Source organism: Dendrobates tinctorius, unplaced genomic scaffold (assembly GCF_039654945.1).
Source record: "Dendrobates tinctorius isolate UK_male_01 unplaced genomic scaffold, ASM3965494v1 ptg000133l, whole genome shotgun sequence".
Lineage (NCBI taxonomy): Eukaryota > Metazoa > Chordata > Amphibia > Anura > Dendrobatidae > Dendrobates > Dendrobates tinctorius.
In genome coordinates this window covers 40,617,700-40,642,094 of record NW_027361801.1, presented here as the reverse complement: position 1 = coordinate 40,642,094, position 24,395 = coordinate 40,617,700, and the positions used below count along the sequence as shown (strand labels likewise).

The 24,395-nt window shown below is 41.2% G+C and overlaps 1 protein-coding gene across 4 annotated transcripts in view; it reads right to left on the bottom strand.

Annotated features, from left to right (window-relative positions):
• Positions 1-24,395, bottom strand: part of AFF2 (ALF transcription elongation factor 2) — a 743,921-nt gene that overhangs the window by 171,247 nt on the left and 548,279 nt on the right. For all 4 annotated transcript variants that reach the window (XM_073543590.1, XM_073543593.1, XM_073543591.1 and 1 more), the window contains exon 9: positions 21,263-21,300. In XM_073543590.1, coding sequence (XP_073399691.1) covers positions 21,263-21,300 — 38 coding nt within the window. The remainder of the gene's footprint in view (positions 1-21,262; positions 21,301-24,395) is intronic.

The window sequence follows — 24,395 nt, the reverse complement described above, 5'->3', positions numbered from 1 at the left end:
GTCCGATCTGAATTCCAGCCAATTTTGCATTGAAAAAGTCAAACGGCGCTCCTTCCATTCTGAGCTCTGCCATGCGCCGAAACAGTGGTTCCCCCCACATATCAGGTATCAGCGTACTCAGGACAAATTGCACAATAAGTCTTGCAGTCCAATTTCTCCTGTTACCCTTGGTAAAATAAAGAAAATTGAACCTGAAGTATTTTTTTGTGAAAAAAAGTTAAATGTTCATTTTTTTTTTAATATTCAAAAAATTCCTGTGACGCACCTAAAGGGTTAATAAACTTCCTGAATGTGGTTTTAAGCACCTTAAGGGGTGCAGTTTTTAGAATGGTGTCACTTTGGGGTATTTTCTATCATCTAGACCCCTCAAAGTGGCTTCAAATGTGAAGTGGTCCCTAAAAATAAAATGGTGTTGCAAAAATGAGAAATCGCTGGTCAATTTTTAACCCTTATAACTTCCTAACAAAAAAAAATTTTGGTTCCAAAACTGTGCTGATGTAAAGTAAACATGTGGGAAATGTTATGTATTAAGTTTTTTGTGTGCCGTATCGCTGTGATTTAAGGGCATAAAAATTCAAAGTTGGAAAATTGCGAAATTTTCAAAATTTTCGCCAAATTTCCGTTTTTTTCACAAATAAACGCAAGTTATTTGAATGCAATTTTACCACTAACATGAAGTACAATATGTCACGAGAAAACAATGTCAGAATAACCGGGATCCATAGAAGCGTTCCAGAGTTATGACCTCATAAAGGTACAGTGGTCAGAATTGTAAAAATTGGCCCGGTAGTTAACGTGCAAACCACCCTTGGTAGTGAAGGGGTTAAAGTCCTGGGTCCAATTTCATGACACCGTCCCAGCATCCAGGGCCTGATGGCCAGGTATTTTTGACAAGAAGGGAACAGTTTTTAAAGATGGTCAGGCAATACCTGGCTGACCAAACCAGTGTACGCCCTAGTTCCTCTGCCATCTTCAACTATTGGGTCTCAAAGCTGGACACTTGGTATGAGTTTTCCCTTTATGCCTTGGCGGTGCTGTGTTGCCCTGCTGCTAGTGTCTTGTCTGAGCGGGTATTTAGTGCCACCAGGGGGTCATAACAGACAGCTGCTTTTGCCTGTCAACAGAGATTGCTGACTTGTTCACGCTGATAAAGATGAACAAAGCCTGGATTAGCCCCCACTTTTCCACACCACCAGAAGACAGCAGCATGTAAAATGTTTTTAATGTTCAATATTTGAATGAGGCCCTCCATTTGTTGCCTTTAATGGTGTATGGATGACCCTTCTTCTAATTTACTCTTGGCTTTGCACTTTTTGCAAAGTCTTTGAGTGTAGGCATACATCAACTACACTTTGTAAATTTTTTTATGAGGTATTCCACTTTGTGCGTTCAAGGGTATATGGATGACTGTCCATATATATTTTTCTCTGGCTTTGTACTGTGTGCAGAGTGTTTATGAGTACCACAACTACACTTTGTTGATAATATTTGAATGAGATACTACAGTTGGTGCCTTCAAGGGTGTATGGATGACCCTGCTTGTAATTTTTGGCAAGCTTTGTATTGCGTGCAGAGCTTTATGAGTACCACAACTACACTTTGTTCACAATATTTGAATAATGCACTACAGTTGCCTTCAAGGGTGTACAGATGACCCTGCTTGTAATTTTTGGCAGGCTTTGTGCACTTAGTGCATAGCCTTTATGAGTCTAGGATTACCACGACATGAAAATTTGACCATAGTGAGTATGAAGCCATCTTTTATGTCTAATACAGGGTGCATCTGAGTCCCTCTTCCATCTAATTTTTGGCAGTTTTTGCTTCCTTCATAAATTACAATGAAATTTCCAATTTTTTTGTAATAAAAATTAATAAAAATTAAAATTTTGGCTTACTTTATTTTTTTAATCCTTTTTAAATTTTGGATGTTTTATTGTCAGTCCTTAAAGTGGAGTAAAGGTGTGACACCATTGCTCTCAGCAGAGATCTGGGAGTCACAGATGCTTCCAGGGGTCTGTTCTCCTTCCATTTAGCAATTTTTTCCATCCATTTCCAAATTTTCATTGCCCCCCCAAGGACCTATTTGTATGGTCTACTGGAAAAATGCTAGGATTTCCCCTTGACTCCCTTTATACTCGTTACTCGAAACGAGCATTAGAAATTACTTGGTTAGAGTAACGAGCACCTGAGCATTTTGGTGCTCACTCTTCCTAAAGGCCCCGTCACACACAGCGATCTCGCTAGTGATATCGCTGATTTTGTGATGCCACAGCGATCTCGCCAGCGAGATCGCTGTGTGTGACGGGGATCAGCGACCGGCCCCCCTGCCGGTTATCGCTGATCGTGCTCGATCGGCCTGTGCCATTTTTCGATCGCTGGTCTCCCACTGGCCAGCACGCATCGCTGCATGTGGCAGTGAGAGACCAGCGATCAGCGACACTGGAGGCTGGTTTCTCATGTAAACAGCGGGTATCCAGGAGCCGTGCGGCTCTTAGATACCCGATATTTACCTTGGAAACCAGCGTGTACGCCGGTTTCCAAGGTAAACAGCGGGTATCTAGGAGCCGCGGCTCCTGGATACCCGATGTTTACATTAGAAACCAGCGTCGCTGGTCATGATCGCTGGAGTGGCTGTCTTGTGACAGCTCACCAGCGATCAGCCTAACGATGTCCCAGCAATCCCATCATGTCGGATCATTGGTGGGATCGCTGGGACATCATTATCTGTAACAGGGCCTTTAGCAACAAGTTACAAATGTAAAAATAATTTGTCTGAATGTCAAAAGTGTTCATATCCTTTATACCTAATGTTCTATGGAACTTGATAAAAATAACACCACCAAGTGCTCTTATCTTTGCTGTAGAGTTAAGGAAGTTATAGATTGTTTTTCAAAGGTCCTCGTCCCCCCATGGTAGCAAGGTTGTGGATTACTGAAATAGAAAATAGGGCAATTTATAATACCTATTTTGTGTAGACCCTGAACAAGGAAATAGGTCAGAAGAACCTCAAGAAAATCAACAGTTAAGTTGAAAAAGATATATGAATCTTGAAGAAACATAGTTGAGAATGTTAGCCCCATGTTACACACAATCTAAAAACATTTTGCAATATCTACACTATCATAAGCATTTTTAATTGAGTTTGTATCACTTAGCCAATCAAAACTAATTTTTTAGTCATAAATTGTCCCTTTACTTTCTTTATATGTTGAATATTTAAGTATTTTTAATAATCATAAAAATTGGCAGCATTTTTACAAAGTGTAACACAGCTCTGCAATCTGTCATTTGGAGATTATAGTTTAGAATGAAAATTTCTATGTAGCAGATGTGAACATAATAATTTAGCTTGTACTCAGTTTGGCCTACATGACAGGGGGCAGTTTGGTAAAATCCTGATAATTTAGGCTGCAGTAAGGTGTTATTTATCCAATACTGAATAATAAATTTAACAGCTGCTGCAGAACCTCTAACAAGGCACTTTCTGAAATCCTGAATCATAGCAAGCTTTTACACAGATATCTAAGCACTAATTTATAGGTCAGGAGATCATTAAAAACGTGACAGAAAACTTAATATTTAATTTTTGAAGGCAAAGTTTTTATTTATTTCTATACTACATCTTTATCCATTAACAAAATGTACAAGGAGACGCTATCATGAGGTATGAATACTTAAATACTCGAGTATAATCAAGACTAAACTTAACTATTTATTTGACGGAAAGGTTAGCAAAGCATAATAGCCCTTATATTCAGTTTAGTCCAGGCTTTTCTGGACAGTAACAAATAGCCAGTCTGGATTGCAATACTTTATATACTTAGTACACTCACATGTCGTGCTTTGCTAGGTCTTTACCGCAATCACTAGCAAAGTTTAATCTGGCCTCTTTATTTTTGAATGTTAAGGATGCATTTAAACTGAAAAATTATCGTCAGATGAGTGTTCCTATGAGCACTTTTTTATGGTAATACTGAAGGATAAATAGGCTGTCGATCAACAGATTAAGAAGCAAAACACTTGTTTGTCGGGTAAATTATTATTTTTTTTGTTTAACAAAAGAGGCTCTTTCTCAGCAGCACATCATTCTGTGTAAACAGAACTCATGCTGCCGAGAACAATGACAGCCTATGCACACAAAACAATCTATTAAAGACCGTTCAGTGCCCACCAGAAGTGCGGTTTTAATCATCATTTAGCACTAACGGTTGTTAGGTGTAAATGCACTTTTAATAGTTGTTTACATCTCGAGTTAAAAACTTTGGATTTACATTAATGAAAGTATCTCTTGAATATAAACTTTGACAATGATACGCTCACCTCTTTCAAAGTCTAAAGGGGGTTTTACACATAGCGATATCGCTAGCAATATCGCTAAAGCATCACCGATTTGGTGACGCAGCAGCGATATCGCTATGTGTGATACTTACCTCCAACCGGCTCCCCCCGCTGTCTGTCGTTGATCACGCAGCTCCATTTCTCGTTGGGCGCTTCCTGCTGGGCTTCTTGCTGGCGCCGACGAGCGACGCGTGGACGCAGACGGGAGGACGTCAGGATCGCCGTGTCTGAAAGGTAAGTAACGACCACTGTATCGCTGCTGCAACGCTGTGAGATCTGCCTGTGTGGCAGCTCACTAGCGACCATTTAGCGATGCACCAGCGATCCTGACCGGGTCGTATCATTGTCGGGATCGCTGGTGCATCGCTAAATGTAAAGGGGCTTTAAAAGTTCTGTTATCACATACTTTAGCAGTCTTCACTGCTTTTCTAGACCCTTTGGTGTTTCTGAGTTCACCAATGCTCTTGAACAAACTTTTAAGAATGTATTAAGTTGTTGATTTGGTCACTCCCAAATTTTCTATTAACTCTGTTACAGATGAAGCAAAGTTTAAAAGGTTGTCCTTTTAATAACATGTATCCTCATCTCCTATGCCGATGCTGTTCCAGCTGTGTCAGCACTGGCTTTCCTTCATATCATGTGACATTGATATATCTTGTGATCCCTGCGGCCAATCAGCACTGGCCTCATTTTCCTCACCCTCAAATACCACATACATCTGGAGGAAATGAGAGCTCTGCTGTCTCACTTCCTCCGGATGCATGCAAGACGTTCAAAGATGGAGAGAGTGAAGTGGAAGCCTTTTGGCTGTAGGGATTGTGTGACATAACAATGGCACAAGATCAATGAGAGAGTTGACAATGGTGCCGGCATCAGAGATGAGTACAGTAGATGTTATTTTACAAGGGGAATACATAGAGATTGAGTAAATGAGTAGTGAACCACCCCTTTAATATAATAGTTCTGGTGTAACAAGTCTCAGGGATTAGTAGGATGAGCTAAGGAGAAAAAGACCAAGACACAAAAATGGTGTGCACACCTGGTGCAATATAGTACAGAAAATACATTTATTATTAGAAACCAAAACACAATAAGTGGAGCTATAATAATACCAAGGTAGAGTGAAAGTATCACTTGTAAAGGTCAAAGTCAAATGACAGCGAGCCTGTCGAAGGTGTTGCAAAAGTGATACACGTGGGGTCCTTCCCCACACCTCTGATCTTTGGGACCCAGTGCCTCCTATGGCCTCACGTGGGAACTGTTCTTGAGCACTTGAGGTAGTTTTGTCTATAGACAACCTTATGAAGATCCAACTGTCATCTTCCATCAGGGGCCTTTGTCAGCAGCGGTGGCTCATTCCCTCAATTTACATCCTTTCCCCATGCTTCCCTTCTTTTTCTCGCTCTGTATTTTTTCTGTGACCTCCATACCATGCATTTCCATCTTGTTTTGGACACCTTCCTCTTCTGGCTTTGTGATATATGGTTATTTATTCAGTTTAACCCTTGTTATTGTTATCTAGGTTATTTACAGAACTGTGTTTCTTATCTCATGGACTTGTCACAGGGACCCCAGGGGGGCCAAGTCTGTCATCATATATCCCCAGGTCATCTTTTAAGTGGGGTTAAATTTATTGTCTCATTGTTAGGGGGACTATTTGTATTGGTGTTTTGCCACCCTTTGACCTTGACCTTTACAAGTGATACTCTCACTCTAAAGCCCCCCGTCACATACAGCGATCTCGCTAGCGAGATCGCTGCTGAGTCACAAGTTTTGTGACGCAACAGCGATCTCACCAGCGAGATCGCTATGTGTGACACTTCTCGGCGACCGGCCCCCCTGCTGGGTATAGCTCATCGTCCTGGAATGGCCAGGGCATTTTTTTGATCGATGGTCTACCGCTGGCCAGCACGCATCGCTGCATGTGAGAGGCGGGAGACCAGCGATCAGCGAGCTGGCGCTGGTAACTAAGGTACACATCAGGTTTCTAAGTAGCGTGCAGCGCTTAGAAACCCGATGTGTACCTTCGTTACCAGCGCGCTGGTGCAGGGAGCTGGTAACCAAGGTACACATCAGGTCTCTAAGTGCCGCGCGCCACTTAGAAACCCGATGTGTACCTTGATTACCAGCGCGCTGGTAACTAAGGTACACAGTGGGTAACTAAGCGACTTGCGTCGCTTGTTACCCACGTATCACTGTTGCTGATGAAGCTGCCTGTTTGGCAGCTCACCAGCGATCATGTAGCGACACACCAGTGATCCTGACAAGGTCATATCATTGTCGGGATCGGTGGTGCATCGCTATGTGTGGCGGGGCCCCTTACTTGGTATTATGGTATTATTGTCGCTCCACATATTGTATTTTGTCACATTTATACATCATTTAGGGATGTTAGATGTTTACCATGTTACACATGTTTTTAGATGCTTTTAATGTTTTACTTTTATATGTCCTTGTTTTCTACTAAAATTGTATTTTATGTACTATATTGCATCAGGTATGCACACCATTTTTTGTCTTGGTCTTTTTCTCCTCCGCTCATACCTTACTTCCATACAAGGTGTGACAACCTGACATTTACTTCTTCTCTCATCTTTTTATGATTGGAGGTGCACCCTAATGGCTGTATTTCCAAAAGGGTAAAATGTTTATAAAACTCATTGAATTAAGCTGAAAGTGTACACTTCATTCATATCCCAATGGTTTCATCATAAATCTACTGTATGTACTGGTGTAAAGAGGCAAAATTAGGGAAATTCTGTCCAAATGCTTCAGGACAGAACCGTATGTGCAATGGACATGTGGGATGGAAATAACCATGAGAGAAAGTGTTATTAGTTACTTTGATTATATAATGTGACATTATTATGAGTTGCTTTGGTCATGTCATGGAATGACACTATGAATGTTTCATCATAATGTAACATCCCAATCTCTAATAACCCCTTGAAGTGCCATCCAATCCATTATCATCAAGTTGAAAGAACATGGTACCACATCAAACCTGCCAAGAGGGTCACACACCAAAATTCTCAGGCTGAGCAAAGAAGACATTAATCAGAGAGGCAGCACAGAGAGCAAAGGTAACCCTGAAGGAACTGCAGAGTCCCTAAGCAGAAAATGGAGTAACTGTCCATATGGCCACAATAATCCATACACCCCAGATTGGGCAGAAAAAAAGCCTTTACGTACATAAAAAAAATTGTAAGGCTCATTTTTACTTGGACAAAAGACGTGTGAGACTCCCCAAAATGGGTACGGAGGAAGGTGCTGTGGTTAGAAGAGACCAAAATTGAACTTTTTGGCCACAAAGGTAAACGCTATGTGTGGCGCCATACCAACACAGTTCTTCACTCCAAGAACACCATCCCCACAGTGAAACATGGTGGTGGCAGCATCATGCTGTGAGGATGTTTTTCATTTGCAGGAACAGAGAAAATGGTCCAAGTTAAGGGGAAAATGGATGTGCAAAATACAGAGGTATGGCTAGGCAAAACCAGTTTCAATCTATCAGTGATTTGAGACTGGGAAGGATGTTCAACTTCCAACAAGACAATGACCCAAAGAATACTGCTAAAGTAACACTCGAGTGGTTTAAGGGGTAACGTGTAAATGTTTTGTAATGGTCTAGTCAAAGCCCAGACTTTAATCCAACTGAGAATCTGTACTAGTCAGGGCAGGGACGTATGCCTGCACAGGAGCATGATGCCAGGGACCCTGTGTGGATGATAAAGAGACACATCATTCACACGAAGAAAGGAGGACAGCAAGAAAAAGGCAGGAGCTGAACCACGACAGCGACACCACTCGAACTGGACTGGTCCGCAGTAGGGTACAATAAAAGTCATTTTTCTTTTCTTGCAGGACAGGTTACAAAGCCTGAAAAGTGGTTGCCATATCTCATATCGGTAAAACCTGGTGACATATTCCCTTTAAGGTGAACATAACGGTGTATAATTCAATAACTTAGTTTTATCTAGTGGTTTTAGAGTTGTTTTGTTAAGTTTGTAAGGTGCTGTGCTGCATCACCAATAGGTCACCCCTGGCATTCATTTGATTGTTCCAGTTTTCCAGGTAAATGCTCAGTAGCTGCACTAGGCGGGTGCACAACTAGGTAAATTATAGTAACAAAGTCAACATTTCCGTGTCTGTCTACTGAGTGACAACCACAGTCGTCCCGGTCAGTTCTGACCAGGTGTGTGTTACATTTTGTTGGTTGGTGATAGCTCACTCAGTATAAGTTTAACAGTAAAAGTTCATTTGACAAGTTAGGTGTTTACTGCTTTCCTTGTCACAGCTCTGCTGTATCCTGGGGAGCCCACCCCGGTCCACGGCTTACACACGTAAAATAACTACAACCAAGCTATGGATCATCATTATGGCACATATTGGGATCTTTTCTGCATTTTATAATCTTGAAATATCCTTTCAAGCTAACATCATACTCTTGGAGGCTCTTGTATCTTCTGTTCTAACCATCAATGTATGTTACCTTCCTAATTTATTTACTTATTTTTCTGTCAGTATCAGACATAATCCAAGACCCTTTATAGTTTGGTTCCAGGTGTTTTAATATATATAACACAATGTGTATATAAAAAGCATCTAATGAAAAGTACATCATAAGAAGCCAAAGGCAGCTTCCTAATCATCACATCATTCATTACCAGCTTATGGTAAACAATGCTAAGTCAATATTAGCATTACCGCAGCTGCAGGAATATTCATACAACGGATATACAAAACTGCAAACTGTATACATATTTACACAAACAGTGGCTTGCGAAAATCTTCAGGCCTCCCCCCTGGCATTTTTTGTGTTTTGCTACCTCACAACCAGGAATTTCACTGTTTCTTCGAAGGTTTGCATCAGTTAACGTAGTAAAATAGTAACATAATTAGCAAGGCCGAAAAAAGACATTTGCCCATCCAGTTCAGCCTGTGTTCCGTGAGAATAAATCCCCAGATCTACGTCCTTCTAAAGAACCTAAGGAAGTCATCCAGGCCTCTCTTGAACCCCTCGACTGAGTTCGCCATCACCACCTACTCAGGCAAGGAATTCCAGATTCTCACTGCCCTAACAGTAAAGAATCCTCTTCTATGTTGGTGGAAAAACCTTCTCTCCTCCAGATGCAGAGAATGCCCCCTTGTGACTGTCACCTTCCTTGGTATAAACAGATCCTCGGAGAGATATTTGTATTGCCCCCTTATATACTTATACACGGTTATTAGATCGCCCCTCAGCTGTCTTTTTTCTAGACTAAATAATACTAATTTTGTTAATCTCTCTGGGTATTGTAGTTCCCCATCCAGTTTATTAATTTTGTTCACCTCCTTTGTACTTGCTCTAGTTCCATTATATCCTTCCTGAGCACCGGTGCCCAAAACTGTACACAGTACTCCATGTGCGGTCTAACCAGAGATTTGTACAGAGGCAGTATAATGCTCTCATCATGTGTATCCAGACCTCTTTTAATGCACCCCATTGTCCTGTTTGCCTTGGCAGCCGCTGCCTGGCACTGGCTGCTCCAGGTAAGTTTATCATTAACTAGGATCCCCAAGTCCTTCTCCATGTCAGATTTACCCAGTGGTTTACCGTTCAGTGTGTAATGGTGATATTGATTCCTTCTTCCCATGTGTATAACCTTACATTTATCATTGATAAACTGCATCTGCCACCTTTCGGCCCAAGTTCCCAACTTATCCAGATCCATCTGTAGCAGAATACTATCTTCTCTTGTATTGACTGCTTTACATAGTTTTGTATCATCTGCAAATATCGATATTTTACTGTGCAAACCTTCTACCAGATGGTTAATAAATATGTTGAAGAGAATAGGTCCCAACACCGACCCCTGCGGTACCCCACTGGTCACAGCGACCCAGTTAGAGAATATACCATTTATAACCACCCTCTGCTTTCTATCACTAAGCCAGTTACTTACCCATTTACACACATTTTCCCCCAGACCCAGCATTCTCATTTTGTATACCCACCTCTTGTATGGCACGGTATCAAACGCTTTGGAAAAATCAAGATATACAACATCCAATGACTCACCTTGGTCCAGTCTATAGCTTACCTCTTCATAAAAAATGATTAGATTGATTTGACAGGAGCGATTCCTCATAAACCCATGCTGATATGGCGTTAAACAGTTATTCTCATTAAGATAATCCAGAATAACATCCCTCAGAAACCCTTCAAATATTTTACCAACAATAGAGGTTAAACTTACTGGCCTATAATTTCCAGGTTCACTTTTAGAGCCCTTTTTGAATATTGGTACCACATTTGCTATGCGCCAGTCCTGTGGAACAGACCCTGTCACTATAGAGTCTCTAAATATAAGAAATAATGGTTTGTCTATTACATTACTTAGCTCTCTTAGTACTCGTGGGTGTATGCCATCCGGACCCGGATATTTATCTATTTAAATCTTATTTAGCTGGTTTTGCACCTCTTCTTGGGTTAGATTGGTGACCCTTAATATAGGGTTTTCTTTGTTTCTCGGCATTTCACCTAGCATTTCATTTTCCACCGTGAATACCGTGGAGAAGAAGGTGTTTAATATATTAGCTTTTTCCTCATCATCTACAACCATACTTTCCTCACAATTTTTTAATGGGCCTACACTTTCAGTTTTGATTCTTTTACTATTGATATAGTTGAAGAACAGAGAGTTTTACTCTCCTTAGCAATGTGCTTCTCTGTTTCCTTTTGGCAGCATTATTTTTTTAGATAAAGAATTTTTCTCCTTATAATTTTTTAGAGCTTCAACGGTGCCATCCTGCTTTAGTAGTTTAAATGCTTTCTTTTTACTGTTAATTGCCCCTCTTCTTTGTTTAGCCACATTGGGTTTTTCCTATTTCTTGTCCTTTTATTCCCACAAGGTATAAACCGCTTACAGTGCCTATTAAGGATGTTCTTAAACATTTCTCATTTATTTTCTGTATTCTTATTTCTGAGGACATTGTCCCAGTCAACCAGATTAAGGGCATCTCTAAGCTGGTCAAACTTTGCCTTCCTAAAGTTCAGTGTTTTTGTGACTCCCTGACATGTCCCCCTAGCGAAAGTCAAGTGAAACTGTATAATATTGTGGTCGCTATTTCCTAGATGCCCAACAACCTGCAGATTTGTTATTCTGTCAGGTCTGTTAGATAGTATTAGGTCTAAAAGTGCTGCTCCTCTGGTTGGATTCAGAACCAATTGTGAAAGATAATTATTCTTGGCTATTAGCAGAAACCTGTTGCCTTTATGGGTTTTGCAGGTCTCAGTTTCCCAGTTAATATCCGGGTAGTTAAAGTTCCCCATAACAAGGACCTCATTATGGGTTGCAGCTTCATCTATCTGCCTTAGTAGTAAACTTTCCATGATTTCTGTTATATATGGGGGTTTGTAACAGACCCCAAAGAGAATTTTGTTACTATTTTTCCCTCAATATATTTCAACCCATATGGACTCGACATCCTCATTCCCTTCACTAATATCTTACCTTAAAGTGGACTTTAGACAAGACTTTACATAAAGACAAACCCCTCCTCCTCTCCGATTTTTACAATCCTTTCTAAACAGACTGTAACCCTGTAAGTTAACTGCCCAGTCATAGCTTTCATCTAACCATGTCTCGGTTATTCCCACTATGTCATAGTTACCTGTAGATATTTCTGCTTCTAGTTCTTCCATCTTGTTTGTCAGGCTTCTGGCGTTTGCGAGCATGCATTTTAGAGAATTTTGCTTTGTTCCAATCTCCTCCCTGTTGATTGTTTTAGAAATTTTCTTACCTCCCTTCTGAGTATGTTGTCTTGGATCTTCTTTGCCACACCTCATATCATTCATCAGTATAATATCTGGTTTCATGTTCGTGTCTAACGTTTTTCTTCCCATCCCCTCTTCTAATTTAACGCTCTCCTGATGAGTGTAGCGAGTCTTCTGGCGAACGTGTGTTTCCCAGGTTTGTTGAGGTGTAGTCCGTCTCTGGCGAGGAGTCCATCGTACAGGTAATTCACACCGTGGTCCTGGAATCCAAATCCTTGCTGTCTGCACCATCATCTTAGGCAGTTGTTTGCATCAAGGATCCTGTTCCATCTCCTGGTGCCATGCCCGTCTACTGGAAGGATAGAAGACAAAACTACCTGTGCATTCAGTTCCTTTACTTTCTTCCCCAACTCTTCAAAGTCCTTGCAGATTGTCGGTAGGTCATTCCTTGCCGTGTCATTGGTGCCAACATGTATCACATGAAATGGGTGGACGTCCTTGGAACTGATGAGCTTTGGTATCCTATCGGTCACATCCTTGATCTTCGCACCTGGGAGGCAGCATACTTCTCTTGCGGTTATATCCGGTCTGCAGATGGCTGCTTCTGTGCCTCTCAGTAGTGAGTCTCCCACCACTACCAGTCTTCTTCGCTTCTTGGCTGTACTTTTTGTTGTCACTTCTGGGTGTTGCTGTGTGCCCTTTTCATCTTTGCTTGCTGGTAGTGCCTCATCCTTAGGTGTACCATCGGCATCCTCCGCAAGGCCTTGGTATCGGTTTGTCAATTGTGTCTATGGTCTTCTTGCTTCTTTTGGTCACATGCTTCCACTCGTCTGCTTTTGGAGGTTTTCTGACACTTTCTTCACCTTCTGTGACCAGTAGAGATGCTTCTGTTCTGTCTAGGAAGTCTTCATTTTCTTTGAGTTTCAAAGTTGCAATTCTTTTTTCCAGATCAAGCACCTTTTCTTCTAAAAGGGCCACTAATCTACACTTCTGGCAGGTGAAGTTGGATTCTTCTTCTGGTCGATCAGTGAACATGTAGCACATGTTGCAGCTCACCATGTAGGTTGCCACATCTGGCATGTTGCTCCTAGATCCTGCTGACTTGCTGCGTGTCTTCCTTCTTGTGTAATCTACTCAATCAGGCAAGCTTTCTTGCAATAATGTCCTAGAGGAAAAAATTCGGCGCGCGGTTCGGCGATGCTTTCCAAGCAGCTGGTCCCGGCTCTATCCAATGATCCTCTTGCTTAGGGAGACTCTTCGCTTTTCACAGAAGGCACCTGGAATATGCAAATTATCTTCCTCAAGCTTCAATCCCTGGTTCCATCCCTGGTTGGATCCCTGGATTGGTTCCATCCCTGGTTCATTCCCTGGTTGTGTAATTAAAGGCTTTATTCTGCCCATTCTTTCATAAAGGCCATCTCGGTAGAGTCTACGGCTTATTGTGGACATGTGGGCAGATACTTGGGAACTCTGTAGCTCCTTCAGGGATCCTTTGGCCTCTGTGCTGACACTCTGATTAATGCCCTCCTTGCCCAGGCTGAAAGTTTTGGTCAGCGACCCTCTCTTGGCAGTTTTGTTATGGTACCATGTTCTTTCCATTTGATGATAATGGATTTGATGGTGCACCGGGTAATGATCAGAGATTGGGATTCTTTTTATAACCCAACCCTGATGTCACGCTCGGACACGGGTAAGTTCGACGGATGACACAACATATAGGTAGGGAGCGAGAATGGGAGACCTCCTGACACCAACTTGCGCCTGTCTCTATGCTCCCCTAACGCCCTATGTGGGTTCTTCTCCCAACTGCCTCAGGTGTCTACTCCCTGTCACCTCTATTCACCCTGGCTTAGGCACTGGCCAGCAAGGATGCTAGCATCACCATTGTAGATGGTAACACACAGGTGAAGAGACAAACAAGGGAAAGACAAAAACAAAAATACTCAGCTCAGGCTCTGCTGCTAAGCTCCAGAGCAGCAGCAAAGCAAACAGAGCCAGGAATCAGAACTCAAACAGCAGCAACACCATCATCACAGAAGAGATCCACTCTTTTAGCTGATGGGTCATGTGACTATTTAAACGGAGGTAGAAGTGGTTACCAACCAACACCAGCTGACCAGTCTAAAAGAACTACCAGCAAGAGACTGACATTAACTCTTGCTGGACCAAAATGAATCACTTAATGATTCATGACAACTGACTTGTACTTCTCAACAACTTTGTCCCTCCCTGACTTGTTTGGAGATCACCTTTTGTCTTCATGGTGTTGGGTTAGTGGTGCCTCTTGATTAATGATGTTGCAGCCTCTGTGGTCTTTCAGAAAAGGTGTATATACTGACAGATCATGTGATACTTTGATTGCACACAGGCGGATTTCCTGTCACTAAACATGTAACTTATGATAGTAATTGCTTGCATCAGAAAGTTTTAGGGGCTTCATAGCAAAATGTGTGAAATCATATGTACATGCCAATTTTTAGTTATTTGATCCGATAAATTTAATTTATGCCTATATTTTTATCACTTCACTACCTTAAACTATTTAGGGCCGATGCAACACACACAAATTGGATTGCAAAAATATTTAAACAGAGATTATAATGTATCAAAATAAGTAAAAAGCCAATGGGGTGAATACTTTGCAAGCCACTGTAGGGAAGAAAATGATCACACTGTGTGTTGTATTGGTCTCTGTAGTTTCTAGGCATTAAATGCACAGATTACAGGTTAGGCCGCTCATCACAAGCCATTTGTTTAGTCATTTTCAATTTTAACAAGTGTAAAAGTGTAATTCTCTAAATGCAAATGGTTTTGGCAAACAGCCCCGTGCTAATATGTTGCACTGAATGTAAGTGCCGCTGACAGCTGTTTTGGTTGGGGAGAAGGCATAGATGTCATTACTGTTAAAACGTTCCAGCCTGCATTTAGATATACATTTTATACTTAATTCTAGAGTCCATTTACTGCCCTCTTTTCTTTGTCTTATTTGTCCTATACGGAATAACTCTTTACGGACTGGATTCAGGGCTTTATTGCTAAATTTCATCTTATGCAGCATTTGTAAATTTGTCCTATTGTACTTGTTAATTTGTGAATTTCTTTTATGTAATCAGATTCATATTCAACTTCCTAATTAAATGGTAATGGCAGTAAGTTTACCTACCTGATCTTACAATATGACGTGCCACATAAACACAACTTAAGGCCCCGTTACACATAACGATGTCCCTGTGATCCCACCAACTATCTGACATGATGGGATCGCTGGGATATCGTTAGACAGCCCCAGCAATCAGGACCAGCGACGCTGGTTTTTAATGTAAACGTCGGGTATCTAAGAACCGCGCGACTCCTGAATACCCGCTGTTTACCTTGGAAACCAGCGTGTACGCCAGTTTCCAAGGTAAACAGCGGGTATCCAGGAGCCGCGGCTCCTGGATACCCGATGTTTACATTAGAAACCAGCGTCCAGCGTCGCTGATCGCTGGTCTCTCACTGCCACACATAGCGATGCGTGCTGGCCAGCGGGAGACCAGCGATCGAAAAACGGCCCAGGCCAATTGAGCACGATCAGCGATAACCGGCAGGGGGGCCGGTCGCTGATCCCCGTCATACGAGATCACAGCGAGATCGCTGTGTGTGACGGGGCCTTAAGTAAATTCAGGTCTGATCAGCCTCCTTTGGTCCCAATCGGCCCCTGCAGCTGTATTACATGTTACACTTAGATTGCACACAGGGGGACGTCCTTTCACTAAGCATGGGACTTATGAAGGGAATTGCTTGCACCAGACATTTTTAGGGGCTTGATAGCAAAAGTGTGTATACACTCACTGGCCACTTTATTAGGTACACCTGTCCAACTGTGTGTTAAGACTTAATTTCTAATCAGCCAATCACATGGCGGCAACTCAGTGCATTTAGGCATGTAGACATGGTCAAGACAATCTCCTGCAGTTCAAACCGAGCATCAGTATGGGGAAGAAAGGTGATTTGAGTGCCTTTGAACGTGGCATGATTGTTGGTGCCAGAAGGGCTGGTCTGAGAATTTCAGAAACTGCTGATCTACTGGGATTTTCACGCACAACCATCTCTAGGGTTTACAGAGAATGGTCCGAAAAAGAAAAAAAATCCAGTGAGTGGCAGTTCTGTGGCCGGAAATGCCATGTTGATGCCAGAGGTCAGAGGAGAATGGGCAGACTGGTTCGAGCTGATAGAAAGGCAACAGTGACTCAAATTGCCACCCGTTACAACCAAGGTAGGCAGAAGAGCATCTCTGAACGCACAGTGCGTCGAACTTTGAGGCAGATGGGCTACAGCAGCAGAAGACCACACTGGGTACCACTCCTCTCAGCTAAGAACAGGAAACTGAGGCTACAATTTGCACAAGCTCATCGAAATTGGACAGTAGAAGATTGGAAAAACGTTGCCTGGTCTGATGAGTCTCGATTTCTGCTGCGACATTCGGATGGTAGGGTCAGAATTTGGCGTAAACAACATGAAAGCATGGATCCATCCTGCCTTGTATCAACGGTTCAGGCTGGTGGTGGTGGTGTCATGGTGTGGGGAATTTTTTCTGGGCACTCTTTGGGCCCCTTGGTACCAATTGAGCATCGTTGCAACGCCACAGCCTACCTGAGTATTGTTGCTGACCATGTCCATCCCTTTATGACCACAATGTACCCAACATCTGATGGCTACTTTCAGCAGGATAATGCGCCATGTCATAAAGCTCGAATCATCTCAGATTGGTTTCTTGAACATGACAATGAGTTTACTGTACTCAAATGGCCTCCTCAGTCACCAGATCTCAATCCAATAGAGCATCTTTGGGATGTGGTGGAACGGGAGATTCGCATCAGGGATGTGCAGCCGACAAATCTGCGCCAACTGTGTGATGCCATCATGTCAATATGGTCCAAAATCTCTGAGGAATGCTTCCAGCACCTTGTTGAATCTCTGCCACGAAGAATTGAGGCAGTTCTGAAGGCAAAAGGGGGTCCAACCCCTTACTAGCATGGTGTACCTAATAAAGTGGCCAGTGAGTGTATATATATATATATATATACATATATATATATATATATATATATATATATATATATATATATATATACACATGCCAATTTTTCGTTATTTGATCCCATAAATTTATTTTTAATGCCTATGTTTTTCTCACTTCACCAGCTTAGACCATTTAGTGCTGATGCATCACACACAAATTGGATTGCAAAAAGATTTAAACACAGGTTGTAATATAACAAAATAGGTAAAAAGCCAAGGGGATGAATACTTTTGAAAGCCACTGTACATAGCATTTCAAGGATACATGCATGCTAACCATTTTAAAGAATGTGTTTTGGTAACTTTGACAATTTCACTCTATCATCTGTCCTAACGGAATGAAAATAATCCATAGTCTGATTTGATATTATTGGAATTCACAAAACATATTAGTTTTGTTTTAAAAATGGTTTAATTTTTAAGGAAATTTCCAAGGTAGAACGTTTTAAGAAGGCAATTATCTAGTTATGGCAACCGGGACCAAAAAAACCCTAAAAAAAAAACCCTAAGAACTGGAACTTACAGTATAGTTGGCATTTCTACATTCAAAATTATTTTAGGACTTGAAAACAATTCATTATACAGTATGTCCTTGGTCATTTAAGACAATTTTCTACTGTAAGGGCTCATGCACATGACCATTTAAAATCCAAGTGCTATCTGTAGTTTTGACGGATAACACTCCTACCCACTCCTACCCATGTTATTCTATGGGGCTGTGCACATGTCCAATTTTTTCCTCATTCCGAACGGTCAGAGGAAAAATTGGTGACATGTCTGATTTTGATCTGAGTGTCAGAATTGTCAATGCAAGTCTATAGGTTCATGGACAACACAGGACCGAACTTGGATAACATCTCAGTGCGGTTTGATTTTCACAAACTGACTGAATAGAGAAGGTGGAGAAACTTTTTTGTTTCTCAGCACCTAAGAGAACAGCAGGTCCCACTTTGATCAAACTCTGATCAGAGTTCTAATTAGCATAATTAGATTATTTTTATTGGATGGAGAGAAAGCAGTTGTGAAACCAAACTCTGAGATGCATTACCTTCACATGTGATACATCTTGCCTTGCGTTGCAATAAGATTTGAGTTCATTTTCCTCCTCTTTAATTTTCTTTATATTTTTATTTTCTAAAGTTATATAATGTGTGTAAATCACAAATAAAAAGTGGCGTATACCTGCCTTTCTGTAACAGTATCAGATTTTGGTCTTCTTTTAAAAAATTAATAAATGGCAAAGACTCACAGGGCCATCTGGAAGTTGCTGTTTCCCAACAACTGAAGTCCCAGAGTTTGGGAACTAATTTTCAATACATAAAGACATTAGAGTAACATTGTACAAATCCCTCAATGTCCTAACGTGTCATCTCTCCAAGGGAGGGTGTCTGAAGAGTTAACGATTTTCAACAATCAATCGTTTGTTTCTATGGCATATTAGCTCCTGCCAGAGATGTCTGTCAGTGACTTAAGAGAACATAAATTCCCTTAAAAACAGTTTTTAATAATCATGCTAAAAAACACCTTCCCAGTGAAAAATAGGCCAATACTCAAAATAGGAAAAATAACGACCAGAAAAAAAATCTAGGAATACTCTGCAATAAGTCTATCTGTAAGCCTACCTTGCTGTGGAGGTTGGCACCCTAAAAGAAATGATTTTTTTGGTGACCCCACTCAACGAAGACTGTCCCTCACTCCCCCAACTCTCCCTGACAATGCATGTGGGAAAACAATAGAGAGAACAGAAATGAAGGAAGCAAAAAAACTGGTCATAAAAAATTCAAGAAATTCCCAATAATCCAGGACAATAGATGTCATCCCAAACCACTGCTCCAACGAATATCTAGAGCAAAAATAGGCAATAGCAATGACTAAAGGCCCCGTCACACTAAGCGACTTACCAGCGATCCCGACACCGATATGAAGGTGTCAGGATCGCTAGTAAGTCACTATGTGATCGCTGGTGAGCTGTCACACAGACCTCTTCACCAGCGATCAGCACAGCGATACCGAGCGCCCGACATCGCTGGCCATCCCTGTAAAAAATAGAATCAAAATAAAAAATATAGTTATTCTCACCTTCCGAAGTCCCGTTCAGCCATCCTGCCTCTCTCCACGCTCCGGTCCCAGTGATCCTTTGCACGAATGACCGCGAGATGTCACGGTCTCGAGGGATAACAAAGTCTCGCGGTCATTCGTGCAAAGGATCACTGGGACCGGAGCGTGGAGAGAGGCAGGATGGCTGAACGGGACTTCGGAAGGTGAGAATAACTATATTTTTTATTTTTTTTATTATTTTTTACACCTGATCGCTGGTCTCCCGCTGTCACACACAGCGATGCGTGCTGGCCAGCGGGAGACCAGCGACCAAAGAAATGTCCAGAGGTTTCTTCCAGCGGCCTTAAGGGCCCCGTCACACATAGCGATCTCGCTAGCGAGATCGCTGCTGAGTCACAAGTTTTGTGACGTAACAGCAATCTCACCAGCGAGATCGCTGTGTGTGACAGCGATCAGCGACCGGCCCCCCTGATGGTATCGCTGATCGCTGTTGGAAAGCCCTGGACATCTTTTTGGTCGCTGGTCTCCCGCTGGCCAGCACGCATCGCTGCGTGTGACAGGCGGGAGACCAGCGATCAGCTGGTAACTAAGGTAAGCGCAGGGTTTCTAAGCACGGTGCTGTGCTTAGAAACCTGATGTGTACCTTAGTTATCAGCGCGCTGATGCAGGGAGCTGGTAACTAAGGTACACATCGGGTTTCTAAGGGACGCACGTCCCTTAGAAACCCGATGTGTACCTTAGTTACCAGCTCCCTACATCAGCGCGCTGGTAACTAAAGTACACAGCGACACCGAATGCTCGGCGTCGCTGGTCCTGATCGCTGGTGAAGCTGTCTGTTTGACAGCTCACCAGCGATCATGTAGCGACTCACCAGCGATCCTGACACGTTGATACCGTTGTCGGGATCGCTGGTGAGTCGCTGTGTGACGGGGCCCTTATAAGTGACTTCCATGACTACTATGCATTAACTGGACTCTATCTGGCTTGGCATCAAAGCTTGTTCAGTATGCTAACTGCTGGAGTATTTGTTTAGGATGCTTTTTTTCTTGGAGAGCATTCTATACATGATAAGTGAATTGGATTGGTTTGGTTATAGAGCTTGTCCATGATGTTATCTGCTGATAAAGATGTATAGGATGTTTTTCTTACTTATCTAATGGTTTAGGCATACTATAAAGGCCGCTTAACTACAAGGTCGTTTAATGCTCAGTCATTGCTATCGCCTATTTTGTTTTAAATATTTGTTGGAGCAGTGGTTTTGGATGTCATCTATGGTTCTGGATTATTGGGAATGTCTTGAATTTTTTATGACCAGCTTTTTTTTTGCTTCCTTCATTTCTGTTCTTTCCATATATTGTTGTCCCACCTACATTGTCAGGGTGAGTTAGGGGAGTGAGGTACAGTCTTCGTTGAGTGGGGGTGCCAAAAAATTGTTTCTTTTAGGGTCCCAGCCTTCACGGCAGGGTAAGCTTACAGATAGTCCTATTGTAGGGTATGACTAGATTTTTTTTCCTGGTCGTTATTTTTCCAATTTTGGGTATTGGCCTATTTTTTACTGGGAAGGTGGTTTTTAACATGATTATTAAAAACTGTTTTTAAGGGAATTCATGTTCACTTTTGTTATATAAGTTTCTGTCAGTGACTTACTCACTAATTACTGCTCATTAAGAACACTTGCATGATCGGTCAAAATGAGTGTTCATGTGAATAGGGAAGGTTGGCAGAGATAGCTTTCAGCTGATGTGCATGGCAGCTTCACTGTTGAGTTGGTTGAACCAATTCTAAAAAGTCATCATTATACATGCAAGATAAGTCCCATAGGTATACTATATAACAATAATATAAGTAGGAGGTAAAACTCTAAGGAAATAAATTAATGTTTTATACCATAGTCTAAACTTTAATGAAAAACTAGCTACATCTTGATGATTTCAACAGGCAGATCAACAGCTAGTTTATTCCCAGTTTTCTTTGGTGGCCTTTATTGTACAAGCTTTTTAATTCGCGTGAATTGTATGGTTTGAGAAACGTAAAATATTTTCTTACTTTACAGGATTACTTCTCAGCTTGTTTTTTTCACTGGCCTGTAAAAAAATGAAATTGAAATCATTAATTTGTTGAATAGTCTTAAAATATAATATAAAATATCATCAGATGTGGACTAAAGAGCAGGCCCGGCATACAAAGCAGATATTCATCCAGATGAGAAATGGCTTACACTATCCTACACAGTAAATAACGTATTTCCTGGTAGATGGCTGCACTGACTTTGGTCTTCATAAAACACAGTGGACTTACACCAGCAGATGACTTGGCACCTGAAACCATCATTGATTGTGGATACATCACACTAGACCTTGGAAATCAAGGACCCAGAGTCTGGAGGATGAGTGGAGAGACCGACAATCCAAGCTGCCTGAGGTCTAGTGTGAAGTTTCCACAATCAGTGATGATTTGGGGAGCCATGTCATCTGCTGGTGTAGGTCCACTGTGTTTTATCAAGACCAAAGTCAGCACAGACGTCTACCAGGAAATTTTAGAGCATTTCATGGTTCCCTCTGCCGACAAGCTTTATGAAGATGGAAATTTAATTCTCCAGCAGGACTTGGCACCTGTCCACACTGCCAAAAGTACTAGTGCCTGGTTTAAATACAACAGTATCACTGTGCTTGATTGGCCAGCAAACTTGCCTGACCTTAACCCCATAGAGAATCTATCGGGTATGTCAAGAGGAAGATGAGACACCAGACCCAACAATGCAAACGAGCTGTATGCTGCTATCAAAGCAACCTGGGCTTCCATAACACTCAGCAGTACCACAGGCTCATTGTCTCCATGACACGCCGCATTGATGCAGTAATTGATGCAAAAGGAGCCCCGACCAAGTATTGAGTGTATTTACTGAACATACATTTCAGTAGGACAACATTTCGGATTTTAAAATCATTTTTTTAAGTTGGTGTTATAAAGTATTCTAATTTACTGAGATAATGACTTTTGGGTTTTCAATGGCTGAAAGCCATAATCATCAACATTAACAGAAATAAACACTTGAAATAGATCACTCTGTTTGTAATGACTATATATAATATATGAGTTTCACTTTTTGTATTGAAGAACTGAAATAAATTCACTTTTTGATGATCTTCTAATTTTTTGAGATGCACCTGTATATGATAAAGTTTTAAATTGTTTTGTAAAATTGAAACAACCATGACCATAAAGAGGACCTTTTACTAGTTTATTTCATTTAAACTGAGTAGCTCCTCCAATTGTGCTCCATTGATTCTAGGACAGATTTTCTTTTTCTTTTGTGCGCCTGCATTCCAAGATTTTCCCTTTTGGTACATTTCTCTTCTACCAACTGGGCATACATAGCAGACCCGTTCTGTGGGAGTATGCTTCTTCTCCTCTAATGTGGGCCAATCAAAACACAGCTATGCCCACAAAAAAAGTTCTGCGATACATGCCCAGTTGGTTGAAAAGCAAACTTGCACCTTTATTTCCCAGGTGCATAACTTACGAATGGAGGGGCACAGAAAAAAAAAAAACAAAAACAGTTCCAGAATCAGTGGAACAATTGCATTTGGAACCAGTACTCAGTAAAATTAAATTAACTGAAAGGTTCCCTTTAAGAAACAGTATAAATAGCGTATAAAACCTTTGACTGTGGACTATATTTCGCTAATTGATTTATAGGGAAAAGCAGGAATTCTAGGGATAATACATTTACATAAGAGCATTTTGCTCCTCCTTCTTATTTGAGTTGTGGAACATGCTGTGTTTTTAGTTTTTTTAACTATGTAAAATATAGATGTTTGTAATAGTGTAACAATTTCACACAAAAGGCAATTTGAGATCCCATTTTTTAAATTCAGCTTTTTAATATTTTTTCAGGATGCCTTTCTACAAAATTATTTTCTGCTACCAGTTTCCGTGAAATCACCTTTTACAAACACTTATTATTTAAATTCATATTTATGGATAAGACTACAATTATTTTTTATTGCACTCCAAAATGGTGAAAAGGCAAAAACAGCAATATAAATTCCCTTACACTTATAGTTTATTGGCACTTCAATGCAAAGTAATGTTCTTGTAAAGTACTTAAAAGCAGAAACTGACAGTGTTAAAACACCTAAACACTCTGCTATATAAACTGCCTTGTGGATGTGGCTGGTGGTCTGCCCAACTCCCACTGAGACGTGTCATAAAATTACCATGAATATCAGCATACTGATAAGTGATCCTACTCCACAATAAATGAACTGTTGAGGTTAATGCTAAAAAATGCAGCTCTTCTCTTTCAAAGCAAAAAAAAATCTTAGAAAGAAAACCAACTATGCTATTATCCTGGCAGACAATACAATGTGAACAGGTTGATGGATTGAAAAAGACCATATTGCTCATACATAACGGTAATAAAGCTGATCAGATCTGGTAGGAGGTATAATTCATAGTCTAAGATTTCAAAACATGTCAATTCGGATCAATGGAAATCTGGTTAGTTGAATATTCTGAGTCATTCATAATTTATTGCAGATTTAAAAATTAGCCAAACGTATTTGCCTTTACTTCTATGGCTGCCAGAGTAACTTATGACTACTTGTCTACTTCCATGTAAAGCAACCAATATCTATGGGCTATCTTCATTAAATTGAAGGTTTCACCCATTTGATTGAATAATGCACAACAAATATGAACAAGACAGAATTTGTGTCTTGCTCATATTCTTTGTGAATTATTCAACAAAGCCATCTATAAATTTAATTGGATCGCGAGAGCTGGATTTTTCTTCATTTTCCTCTTATTAAACACAGAGCATGTGACCTGTGCACCTGGTGGTGAGGTAGCTGGACTTTTAGCTTTCATATCCTATTTTATTATTTTTTTTTAAAAAATAGCTGAATTGTTAGAAATTCCCTAAAAGGGTTGTTCATTCTTTTTTTCTTTAAAAAAAAAAAATCGAGGTCCGTGTTATAGTCCGAATTTAAGGTATTTTACCTGGGGGAGGCAGAGGCATGGTTCCTCCTTCAGGAATTTAGCAGCAGCAGAAGTGGGGTAATACTCCGGGCCCTGGGTGAAAGAAGTGGGTGCCCCAGTAGTGGGATTTGGCAGGCCCTGAGTCGGTGTCGGTGGTGAGGCAGGATTGCATTGCTTTCCCGCTGGCCACGATCTT